The sequence below is a fragment of the Anarrhichthys ocellatus genome, unplaced genomic scaffold (genome assembly GCF_004355925.1).
Source record: "Anarrhichthys ocellatus isolate YVR2014 unplaced genomic scaffold, GSC_Weel_1.0 scaffold9, whole genome shotgun sequence".
Classification (NCBI taxonomy): Eukaryota; Metazoa; Chordata; class Actinopteri; order Perciformes; family Anarhichadidae; genus Anarrhichthys; species Anarrhichthys ocellatus.
Genome location: NW_022280039.1, coordinates 6,687,169 through 6,700,408, shown reverse-complemented (window position 1 = coordinate 6,700,408; position 13,240 = coordinate 6,687,169). Strand labels below are relative to the sequence as shown.

Sequence of the window (13,240 nt, the reverse complement as noted above, 5' to 3'; positions counted from 1 at the left end):
ACTTGAGAGTGTGTTTTAAGCACCATAAAGTATCAAGACCCAGATGGCTCATCCTGCCTGAAATACATGTCCACTCTACCTTGGCTCCAGTGGCACCTGCTACCCGGATTAGTTTAGTGCTACGCCAACCCAGCACACTAATACAGTGTGCCGCAGCTGATAAGGAGCCCAGGGCACATCAGCACTTGCCCTGCACTTAACAGTTGATGAGTCAATACCTGTATCATTAGTGATAGCGATAGCCGTATATAGATATTTTCCATAAACACAGGGAACCATGATTTTGATGTAATTTGTCAGTGTTAGGCTTCAACAGATGTGGTCTTTTGAAGATATCAGGGCTGATAGTTTTGGACTGAACTGGAAGATGACTTGTTTTGGTTATGCTACTCAATAAGTTTAAATATCGCATCCTGTTGACAACAAAACTAAATATTTCACAAACAAAAAAAGCTTGGACATATTTTGGAACACTGAAACCACGGACCCCGTTCCTTGCAGCAATAATGATTGATAAATAACCAAAATGCCTTAATTTAGGTTTATGGGCTTCTTATAAACAAAGAGCACAGTCCTGATAAGTGCTACAATATATTTATAATTAATCAAACTGTATTTCAAAAGAGGTGGAAAACACAAATTTGAACAAAAAGGCAATATATCAGTGTAGCCCTGGCCAATACTCCCAATATTGCTCTTTATACACCTCTCCATAGGTCATGTGACATTGGAGCAATCTCTCTCGTTCCATCCCAAAGCAAACAGCAGTGAATTTCCAATCCTGCTGCTCACCCCTCGACACAGCAGCACTAACCCAACAGCCAGGGAGGTTGGAGCCAATGCTCTGCTGAGTGGGGTTTTACAGCCAGTCAGAGGCCATCAGGGGCCCCGCCGCCAGGGCCCAGCGCAGGGAATTCACCGGTAGCCAAAAACAACTGCCAAACAGATGACCGCTTGAATATTGGAGGGGACCACACTGCGCACATTTTTTTTAACCTTCCCTGAAATGGCCAAAAGCGCAGCCCCCTGTGTCGCAGCGAATTACCACCGGTGTGTTAACAAACACTGGGACCATTAATGGCACTTATACCATTGCAGTGATATGCAGAACAAAACACAATCCCTTTCTCAGCAGTGCGTGTGTAGAAGTCAAGGCTCTATCACAAACCTCTCCAAACCCAGCTCTCTGTCAAACATACTGTACGAGTCCAAGCCTGCAATATTGCTTTTAGACAGAGTGGCTATGATAAGACACTGACAGAAACATGGATGCTAATATACTGCCGCTGGAAAGGCATGTAGCTCAGAAATACTGAACAAATAGTACATGGACCACCTATGTGGAAATACTTGGAAAAGACTTTATATGTCAGGTTGATATTTCTGTTTGATTTAGGATCTTCTTTCCTGGGTTCATCTCCCTTTTCTCCAGAATCCCCCTCTGACACCTTCTTCTAATACATGGACGTCGTTGTCCATCACGGAATCTGAAGTGTTTTACATCCGTTCTGGTCCTGGCGACGGTTTTCCCATCTTTACAAGCCTGAGTGAAGCGCTTCCCACAATGTCCAATCCATTACAAGCAGGTTTGTAATATCCATCGAGGCTGACAACTGTCCCCTTGCCAGCGATTGTACATTATCCAAGCGTCGTATTTGGCCACAATCGCCTACCATCTGGCTTTGTCAATGAGCGTTACAGCCTCATCTGCAAACAACATTGGCTCTGTACCGCTCAACACAGATGAGCTTAAAACGCACATAGCGGGGAACTGGGATCTTCAAACAAATGCAGGGTGGGGGAAAAACCCACTGTCGCTGGCAGAAAGACTGGAGCTTGGAATAAAGGATTAAAAACAAGAAAACCTTTAAGTGATCACAGGCGACACGCTTTACATTTCAGGCCTGACAGTAGTGATAAGACGCTGGTCATGTATTATTCCAAGTAAACAATAAGAATGCCTTCCACACTGCAGCTGGCTGCAGTGGAGGAGGAGAGGGAGGAGGATTAAGATTAGACAGAAGATGTGATGAGAGCTACTGCTCTCTAAAGTTACCCTTTCTAAATTCTTCCCTTTATCCTCTCTAAAGGAAAAAACAAAACAGAGAGCCTGCATCCATTTTAGCCAATGGTGCTTCCCTGCTAAGATGGGAGTCAACCTGTGTTTTACAAGTTGGTCAGCTAACTGCGGGGGCTGCAGCTTATTTGCCAAAAAGCTTTTCCCTAGTCAGGGAGCCTCTGATTTCCTCACTCACTGCTGAAGCATCAGCTCCTTTCACACAGCTAAGACCTTGGTTTATAGTGAAGCAGTTGGTGAACTAGACCACAGTAACTGCTAAGAGGGGTTGGTTTCAGCACGCAGCTTTGCCGTCAATGGGATTTATTTGATTTAACAGTAATTTATTGTGAAATTGTTTTTTTTTTTTTCTGCGATGCTTTGCCCACTGAGCATAGCCAAACAACTCATCATATCTTCACCTTTTGCCTCAATGACAGGGATCCTGTAACCTGATTTCTACATTGAGAATTCCTCATCGCGGCTGTGTGCGGGCAGTTGATGGCTGGACAAATAAAAATGTCAACTGAGGTGTGAGTGTTAGCTCTGGGTCAAAGCCACAGTATAAATTCACATGTGCTTTTTTTCTATCATGGTGTACAACGCTGCTGATGGTGTGGCAGGTGAGGGGAATGGTGTGCGTGGAAAGGCCAGGATGGCAGTAAGCTGGCACTCTATCATTTAACTTGAACTGAAGAGACAGCGCTGAAAAGCCTCAAGGGATCATTGGCCTCTGTTGTGTATAGGAGATGGCTTTGAGGCAGCACAGTGCTGCTCAGTATTGAAGTGATTCGATATATTCACTTTGACTTGATCGTATATACTGTGAAGCTCTCTGTATATACCAACCTGTTCTTAACAGTTAAGTGGGAAGCACAGCTCAGAGATGTCACACCCCAGGCACTATACACTGAAGCTGTATAGTGAAAGTGCAGCAGCCAAAATGCTGGTTATGCCCCTGACAACTTATCCTAAAACTCCCCTATGGCCTGTAGTGATTCTGTAATTGCTCCCTCTCCACAGCTAAAGCTGAATCCATATTCAGTCAATGGACACAGAGTCACACAATGGAGCCTAATCACGTAGCCTTCAATGTGACTCCCATTTTCTGTCACAATAGCTGATCCCCACCCACGGGCTCGCTGACACAGATGACAGGCCCCGATAGGACTGACTGACAGGTGTCAAGCGTCCTGACATGTAATGGCTAACACAGACAAGAAATACATTGACCATCGAGCAGAGTTTCTGTTTCATGATTGAAGCTCAATCAGCAGTGACCCAATACTCTAAACAGGGGCTAAGTTAATATTTCATGCACACTGGGCTCTCCGCACAGAGCAGTTGCTTTTCTAATGGATATAATAGTGCTCTACAGGGGCCAATGAGTGCACCCAGGGATAGCATGACATATCAGCACTGATTTTACAAGCCAGCTAATTGCCTGCATAGAAAATCAGGAGTGTCTTTGAAAACAAGCGGCTTGTAAGAGCCGGTGCAGTTTGACATCACATCCTGAATCATATAAAACCAAACAATTCCCTTCAGTCAGCCTTTCAAGGTGCCAGGCCATAGAGGGATTGTGGGTAATGTGGCTTGCTCCCTCTGACGGCCTGCCACTCTGAGCTACATAAATAGTACATGACGTTGTAATCGTAATTTAAAAAGCTATAAATATTGAAGAATTAAAATAATTTATGGAACACCGCAGTGTAAATGGATGTGTGTGTATGTGTGTGTGGGAGTGTTTTGTCTCCTTTCACTCCTCTCTCGCAGTGTATGCTGAAACGATGGGCAGCGGCGGTGCAAGCTGGGAATTCTGTAATTGCTTTTTCTGTCCCTGAAGCAGGCCTTCCTGCTTTAAATCAAAAAAGGCAATCTCTGTCAGTAATGGCTCAATTAATAATTAAACACGTGTCATATCTCCACCAAGCTCCCCCTATTTATTTTCATCTTTCCGACAGGGATGGCTGCACAAACAGCATTAGCACTATCAATAAAGGGAGCATTAATATCAGCCCCTTTCTCCAAAAACAAATCACCCAGCTCATAAACTGTCCTATGTCTGTGAGAAGTAATAACCCAGAGATTAATAAAGAAACAAGCCATATTCTTTGGTTTTCTCCAATTTCTCACGAGCATTTTCTCTCCCTGAACTGAGTGTTAGCTAACCCATCTGCTCTCTGTATTCTGCTTGGAGTTTGTACCATTTTAATATTTAAATCAAATCAGGGGAACACACAAGCTGCTGTTCAAGCTCAGTAACAAGTGAGATGGTGTTAAAGGCAAGAGGGATGGTTTATTTTATGCATAAAACTACCAACCTCCAGCTCTCTTTAGTAACATATGAGCCCAAACCTCAAAAGCTTGAATGCAAGTGTCAATAAAGGAACATCGGTCTTCTTGATAAAGAAAGCATGTCCTGCAAGCTGCCTGGACTTTGTCAAACAAAATCATAGTAGGTACAGGAGGTGAGCTTCACCAGGCTTCGATTCCACAGCAGTGATGCCTACTTTTAATAAGAGCGTTTGCTAATCTGGCTGTGGGAAACCCTTGCAGCCCTTGTGTTTTTCCAACAACATGTCTGCACTCCAGTCATCCAGCCTGCCTGCTAGCCAGCCAGCCAGCCCCACACTCCATCTACCTCCACTCAATCCTGATTCAACGGCAGCGAAAAGCTGATTAGTTGGTCAGAGGGTCAACCTCCATTCATTATTTAATGGATGAGAGGCTGCACACAGTCAGGCCGGCTGCCGAGGTTAGTGATACATTACACCGACCTGTCCAGAGGAGAGCTGCCCAGTCGAATACAAACATGCTCTCTCATCTACTTCACTATGGCTGAGATGACCTCAATCCCCTCTGCCCCTGACCTTGCCGTTCCTTTTCAAATCACCATCCTTCCTCCCTTCTCTGGCATTCGGAATCCAGCAGGTGGGACTGTGTTTCATTTCCCCGTAAGCTTGCACTGCAGGAGCAGGCCCGTAGCTATGGCTGGCCCAGGTAACCAAGAGGAGGAGGAGGAGGCCATTGCTATTTTATTGACATGCAGCAAACAGCAGTGGTGGAACAAAGGCCACTCAGCACCTATTGAGAGAGCAGGCCTGCAGACACGGTGGTTGATTAGCGATTCGACACGGGGACCCTGGACTGTGTAGCACATAATGAGAGCTTAGGGAGCAAGCCATGAGCCGATGGGGGAGGGAGGTACGACGGAGGCGGGCTTGGGATAGGAGAGGGGAGAGGCGGGCTTCAACCATAAGGAATTGATTTCCTACAATAGGAGATTGATATACGAGTAAAAGGGCTCCAAAGAAAAAAAAAAAACAAGGGTATGGGCAGATCCTAAATCCTTAAGCTACAGCATCGGTAATGTGTTTATATATAAACAGTTATAGGATAAGCCCTAAATCCACTGCCAAGCTAAATGGTTTATGCATCTTTTTTGTTTGTTTACTTCTGTGTCAATTAGGCAAATTGGTCCAACATCCCTGACGAGCAAGAGATCTAAAGTGAGTGGATTTTGCATTCATGTCCAAAAGCTTCTATCTCCCTGAACACCACACTAACCTCGTCTTCACCTTTCATGTGGCCTCAGAGAGATGTTAACACAGTCAGATGTGCATGATGGCAGTTGTGTGTGTGTGCTCCCCCCCCCCTTCTTCGTCTGCACGCTCTCTCCTTCCTTTGTTCCACTGGTCTAATCCAGTATGTGTGGGCCGGTAAGTTTAATGGAAACAATTTATTAAGTCCGGCTTAAAATGCCATCTGCAGCTAAGCCTCCCAAAGCCGCTAAGCTCCTGGTTTCGCCCCGGAGCTTGCTGTGTTCACGCTTACTGTAATGCTCTGTTTAAAATGAGCACAACGGGTCAAAATTAATCAGGATTACAAGGGCACAAATCCACTTCAGAAATGGGTTTTCTACCAATCTTGCTCCTGCTATCCCAAGATGCCCCAGGTTTGTCTGATGGACCGCACACCACACAGGTTTACCCATGCACCATAGCAGGTAGCACCTAGCCAGGACAGCAGGACCTCAAAGAGTACAAGGCGGCAGGATACCCACAGATACAACATTCAACATGGTCACTGAAGATTCCAAAGTGTTCTTCTCAGATATTTCTAGCTGCTGACAGCTAGGCGATAACTCCCCACCACTTCCATAGGCACAGCATTGTGAGATGTTATAAGAAGGCCTATCAGTGAAGTGTTTATCTGTGCTCTGTGGAGGTGCCCTGTACATGCTCAGCAGCTACATTTAGCTTCTCATTCGCCTTCAAGCAAGGGACAACAGTAAACTCTGAGCTGCAATTCAATAAGAGTATAGCCCTGAGTGGAGCACAAGTTTTCATTGCGCTTTTACTTAAACATACCATCCTCCAGGAAATCAATAATTTGCAGGAGGTTTAAGACTGGAAATAAACAAACAACACCTGTTAGATAATGCTTGCCCTTTGCTGTACCTTCCTACCTATAAATCACCAACACAGACAGACATTCAGCAGAACGTGTCCTAGCTCTGCACAGTGTGTGCTGTGTTATTACAGATACCATGAGCTTGTTTTATCTGTACTGACGTAGAGATGACGAAATGCAAATATGAGAGAAAGAAGGCAACGGTGTCTGGGTTTTGCCCAAAAGCATGTTCTGTGTGCATAATTACAGCGCTCTGCCGACGCTGATTACTATGTTGGTCTTTCCTCTCCTCTATTAACCCTGAACCGTTTCATTAACATGACAGACTGTGGGCCTGTGTGCAATTTGGACTTAACCTCAACTGCTTGTACCCGTAACTGCTCACAAAAATAAAAGTTCAGAGAGGAGCACAATGTTGAAAGGCAAGGAAGAGTTAAATGAAATAACACTCATTACCTAGAGAAATGTACAAGCCAAACATCATCACAGCATTATATATTTATGTGTGCCATGATTTGTGTGTGTGAGTGTGCATCTGTGAGTGTCTCCAAGCCAACAGCTCGACAGGCCTGGTGATCAGAGGAAAGCTGGCTTTTCATTGGTCCCACAGGACCGTGAGCGAGACCGGTAATGGGACACATACGCCGCATTCTAAACCAGAGGAAAACAGGCTGTGGGCTGCTTTGTAGTACACAAACACACACACACACACACACACACACTACACACACACACAGACAGAAAAAACAGTTTAGGCCAAAAACAAACACTGTCCTAGAATCCATTACAGCTCAAAACAACATTGGAATGGAAGAAAAGAGCCGGCTGGGGGCAGCTTTGCCATTGTAGTGTGATAACATCGTCACCAAATCACTTCATCAAACTGTTTATTTCTTTTCTGCCTCACCCTTTCTAACCCCTAATTCTAATCTAGTGCCCTCCTTCCACATTACCCAAAAATGATCTGGTTGATCTGTGTGACAATCAGGAGAGACTCCTGAGAGACTGATTGGATTGTCTGGGTGTAATTCCAGAGTCCTAATCCTCAGCCTCGTGTGCACATTAGCACGATCCACAGAGCCCTCCGTTTGCCAGCTGACATGGATGGGGTATTTGAGCGTGTGTAAAAGACAATGGCTGTGTATGTGACTGTACTAGCGGTTCTTCACAGCAGAGTTTACATGCAGCCATGTTCTGTACAGGCATGCAGGAAAAATAAGTCAACATCCTGACAGCTGACAGCAGCAGTAGTCCAACAGCCTGGTGGAGAATAGATGGTTTTGGACACGGCCTAGTTGTTTTCTAAACCATGCAAGTCTGGAAGTTATTGTCATTGTGAACGCTGGGTTTCACGAGGCCGACGCTGGTCACAGGTCATCTACATCACACTGCCGACAGGCCTGGTTTCTCTCCTCCTTGTCAGCCGTGCTTTTCCACTTAGCAGTCTAAACTATTGTGCTAAACCCAGCAACACCTTCATATGTTGTTTAGAGGGAACGTAGCTTTCTCCGTGGATGTTCTGATGTAGAGGTAAATAAAATGGAGGTAAACACAGACTTCTAATTTGTTGTTACCAAAAGACAGGAGGTAGATTTATGCTCTTCTTTTTGCAGGTAACAATTACCTTTTTTCCTGTGCTAATAATATATAATCTATCCATAATTCGCTGAAAAATTGTCAACATTTTTGACAAATATTAGTAGCAGTAAGCAAGAGTAAAATATGTCTCCGTGACATCCCAGTTTACATTAACTATGTGTGTATTATGATGAAATTTGAGGCAAGCTGATCTATTTGTCGAGTCTGTCCAGCAGAAATCCCCCCTCCCTCCCAAACCCTCCTCATATAGCCTCAGTTTACACTGTTCTGCACTTCCACCTCCTTCACCCTCTGCCTGTGTTAATGGCCCTGCTTCCTGGTTCCTGCCCTGGGGGGACGTGGTCTGCATGCTGCTATCTGTCACTACATGGCTGATCGCGTCTCCCTGCATCCACAACTTGACAGCTCTGACCTGGCTAGCATCATTGCGTTTAGAGAATATACAGGTGCAGACATTCTATGGCCACATGGTATACACCAACACATGTATGTGGTTGGACGCACATGGATACACGAACGCACAAAATCATGTCAGAGCATGCATGAACATAGAAATGCTGAATCTTTATAATCCATATATGTGCATATGTTAACGCACAACAGAGTTTGTGTTGTCTGGGGCACTGACAAAGCTCTCTCTCTCTCTTTCCTTTGGCATCTATTATGGTCCAGGCCTGCTGTCAGAGAGCTTGTATTGCCTGAGGGAAGTTCCCATTTGTGGGAGCATGTGGCAGGGAGGCTCTAAATCCCCTCTAATGAACCAATATGTAGGAGGGCTAAGCCTTTGACGGGGTTGTCCAGCAAACGCCACTCTGCGCTCAGGCAAAAATGTATGCATATGTAGTCACCAGACCTTGTTTATGTCTGCTGACATTTAAATTTGAATGGGAGCTGCAGGATTAGAGTGGAGGAGATTTGGACCCATTCGCCAAAAACCCATTTGTTGTTATGAGTATGAATGAGGCAGAACAGGGTAGACCGAAAGGAGGATAGAGAAAATAGAGCTGGCTCTTACCTTTGGGTGTGGTGGGGGAAAAGAGCTTCTCCGATCCTACATCAGACACCTGGAAAAACAAGAAGGGAGACTTTGAGTGGATTTGTCTGATGAGCTGAATCTGTGGGAAAATGTTGTCAATCCCATTTAAAAAAAAACCCTGACTCATATAATTATCCTCATTATTCATCAAAGGCAACGCAAGCACTGACATGCATTTTGTCTGTCTGGTAAAAGGCTAATTCAGCCACAAATGTGGCCACTAGTGCCTGGAGGAAAAGTCCAGCTGCCACTACTGCATTACACAGTCAATCCAAATACTCCAATCAGCCAACGAGAAGAGCTCCCTCTCCACCTGATGGTCCCTGTCTCGCTTTTTTCCCTGTCAAGGCAACATTAGGTGGCACTGTTGTGCCACCTGAAAATCCTCAAAAGAAATTCTGTCAAGGACGGAAGAAGTCAGTAAACTGGCTATGCAGCATCAGAGCACAAAGGCTCCTGCATACACGCTGCCGCTCAGAAATCACATTTTGTTCTGCGATACCTTTGAATGAAATAACCAACCTCATGAATACAATGTAACTATACTCTAAACGCAAAATCCTTAATTCACAAATGTAGTATTAAAGACAATATTGGCCCATACTGGAAGTAAACAGATGATAGGTAAACAACATGATCCTTTGTTGGGTCAAAAACAGTTGTTACTCTTTTGGGTGACGTGACCGACGCTGAGCACTGGAAACCTGGTGTTAAAAATGTTGGTTGAGTCAACTTGAGGGAGAAAAGCGTGTCACTATGAAGTGATCGTGGAGCCTTCTAGACTCAACACTGCAAGGTATCTCTCTGCTTTAGATGGATATGTAGAATCTGGCAAGCACCACCTAAATCAAAACACATCATACATTTTACACATGTTCACTGGCCAGATGGGAAATGTTTAAACACTATGACCAAAAAGCAGTAAATCCACACAAAACCTGGTATTGTGCAAAATACCGTAGCGAAAAATCTACGTGCTTGGAAGATAATATTAACAAAGAAAACCCGCTTCAGCCTGTAATATCAGCCCAGAGAGAGGTTTTGTTTAAAGCCAAGATTTCCCTTTGCGTTGCTTGCCTCTCATCTGGGTTCTGCACACTTAGAATATGCTGCAAGAGCTGAACATATGTTCTGCCCAAAGGGCCCGAGTGTCCTTAACTGCCATGCTTGTGTTTTATGCGGCACAAAAGGAGCATATGTAAAGAATGAACAGTGAATCAGAGTGAGTGCAAGAGCGACAGAGACAAAAAGAGAAAGCAAATCATCTTGTAAACACAGATGGCTGTCCTTGGCATCCGTTTTATTTCTTCACAAGTGTTTTGAGGACGTCCTCTTCTTTCCAAGACCTCCCAATTTCTTCTTCACTGCCACTGTGTTACTGTTCTCCACCGTGTTTGTCTGTCTGATTCTCTCAACGATTCGCGGGATTCACCAAGCAGACATATAAAATACAGATAAAAGCAATAATGGAAGACAACAAAGCAGGCTGCAACAGTTGCAACTTCAAAAAACATGACAAATGCCCTAAAATGATCTGTTGATAACTATGGACATATTGGCCACAACACATGAGGTAAATACATCATGGTGACAAATAAAATTACCACGTCTGTAAATCTTCTGATAATATATTTGTTCTCAGAGTCAGATCATTTAAATTTGAATCATGCAAACATTACGTTTGACATTAATAGACTCTTTAAAAGTGCCGTATTTAGCAATGAACCTCACCCTTTACTAAAGCGGTTGCTCCCATGTTAGTTATGAGATGAATAAACTACAGTATATATTGTAAGTTTTGTCAACCACTTTGTTTAAGGAAGTTCAATTGCTTGATGCAAATGTCAGAAGAGGTCAATAACACCTCTTTAGTAAGTGTAACACTTAATGGAGGGCAAATACTCAGCTGACAGGAGATGTTTCCTGTTTCCTCTTACAGTAGACGAGGCGGAAGACTACAGAGGAAAGAAAGAGTGTTGTTGCATTGCCCTCTTTCAGTCTCCCAGAACCAGGCGCCAGGCTACAACACAGGCTCTTTGTTAGCTTTGGACGACATTAAACGCTCCAGTACCAAGCCTCAGCAGCGCAGCAGCACAACCTCAGCCTTGAATCATGGCCCCGGAGGCCCTGGAAGAAAAATAGGGGCTCAGAATGAAATGAAGCTTGTCAAATGGACACGGGAGCTGGCTCAGGGACTTGCTTAGTGTGGCACAGGGTCACAAAAGCAAAAAAGACAGGCTAGGTCATGCCATGACTCAGTACAACAGTTAAAACAATTGTTATGACCCGAGTGGTTATCCAGAGAGCAATGCAGACATAACGTTCCTGACAAAGAGAACAGAAAATGCTGTGTTTACCAAGTGCCAAGACGACCTACTTCTCCTTATTCCTATTCTGGCTATTTTGAGTGTGCAGTGAGCCGTTTTATTTTCCAAAGATATTCCAAGTAACATCAACAACCAATATTTAGGTTTTAAAGCTGTGTTTTGCACCTGCCAAGTCTGCGTGAGTCAGTCGTATAATCCACAATTGCAAGGCCGGCTTACAAAAGCACTTCTTAAAAAGGCATGTCAAAGCAGAGCCCTGATTTGCCTAGCTGTTGTTTTTGTAGAACTTTCTGGGTTTCGCTGGTCAAGTTGACATTTTTTCACGGGGCTGTGCTGCTGGCAGTCTGAGCTGCCTGCGGTTGCGGTGTGCAGAGGTTGTGTATAACAAATTCTTCACACTCTCTTTGTTGAGGCAACCCCGACTGCCATAAAAAACAGACGGGGAAAGACGAGACAGAGGAAAAATATATAAAAAGAAAAAGAGACAGACAAAGAAAAAAGAGAGGAGCAAAGGCCAGGTTTTCCAAAGGAAACAGGGAAATTTAAACATAAAAAAATAATGGGGTAAATTCAAGCCACATTGCCTGGGAGCCAAAAGCCCTTGGAGCGGGCCGCAGGAAGCCTGACCTTTGAGGGGGCCGTCTGCTATCTGAGCCTGGGGCTTCAGGGGCCTGGCCTCCTCTCTGGAGGGCCGTCAGCAAGCCTCAGCTTTCCTTCCCTATTCTATTCATTAGCCATGCTTTATGATTCAACTTCCTCTGAGCCACACAAGAGCTCCCTTAGGAAAGAGACTGCTGGAGAGAGGGAGAAAAAAGGGAGTGAGACAGAGGGAGGGGGAAAAAAGCAAGGAGGAGGTCATAGGGCCCAGCCGGGGCCCAGCTCTCAGCAGCTGTGAAATCCTTCCGTTTCCTCGGCAGGCGTAAAAAGAATGAGGGGGAGAAAGAAAAAGGAGGAGGCCAGCGAGGGAGCTGGGCCAGTAAACCCACCATCAGTGGGGGAGTGCTAACTCCCTAAAGAGCCACATGCAGAACCATAATTCTCAGATTTAGCAAATGCCAAATTACAAATTACACCGCTGTTTGTTTTAAAAAGTCCCCAACTTCCCTGAACACCAATGACTTATTGGCTGCATAAATCTCTTGGTAATAGCAGAGCCGCAGAGGGAGAGCAGAGAGGCAGAAACCTTCGCCAGCAATAAGTGAGACATTTACTGCTCAGCGAAATGCATTTGCTGTCACAGCAAAAAAGTGGGGGGGGGGGAGAGGAGATGAACATTTTCCATGTACACATTGCTTTTACTTAACAACACAGCAAGCTAATTAATTCGGAAAATCTCCGACAAGCTTAATTGCACTTTTTTTTTTGTGGTAAAATGCTTCCGTGCTTAATATAAGCACAATGGGGCGACAGAGAGGCGATGCAGGCAGCAAGGGAGGGCGTTATAATCAACAGAATAACCTTCAGGCATAAATTTATGAAAGACATTGATCAGTTAAGGCTGTGATTTCACAGAGACAGGAAGGTCAGCAATTACCCAGATTCAATTAACCTCATTTAGTAAAGACTGCTGAGAGACCAATTTCTCTCCCCAGAACCCCCCCCCCCACCCACCGAACCCCCTGCTTTATATCAAACGATCCCCAGGCCGTCCATCTACCTTTGATCTGAGAGCTCCCATTGCATGCCTTGCATTCCGTGGAGCTGAGCAAATTATTTCCAAACAGGAAGAAATCTTGGAGCCAGAGGTTAGGTATACCCAGACTAAATAAAAACCAAATTCCTAAAACGTCCCCCCCCCCCCCCCCC

General features: G+C 44.8%; 1 protein-coding gene across 9 annotated transcripts in view; it reads right to left on the bottom strand.

Moving 5' to 3' along the window:
- The window catches only part of LOC116384620 (autism susceptibility gene 2 protein-like), a 143,050-nt gene that overhangs the window by 26,658 nt on the left and 103,152 nt on the right, over positions 1-13,240 (bottom strand). For all 9 annotated transcript variants that reach the window (XM_031849456.1, XM_031849457.1, XM_031849460.1 and 6 more), the window contains one exon: positions 9,087-9,135. Coding sequence is in view for 5 of the 9 variants with exons in the window: in XM_031849451.1 (XP_031705311.1) it covers positions 9,087-9,135 (49 nt within the window). In the remaining 4 variants the exon portion in view is untranslated. The remainder of the gene's footprint in view (positions 1-9,086; positions 9,136-13,240) is intronic.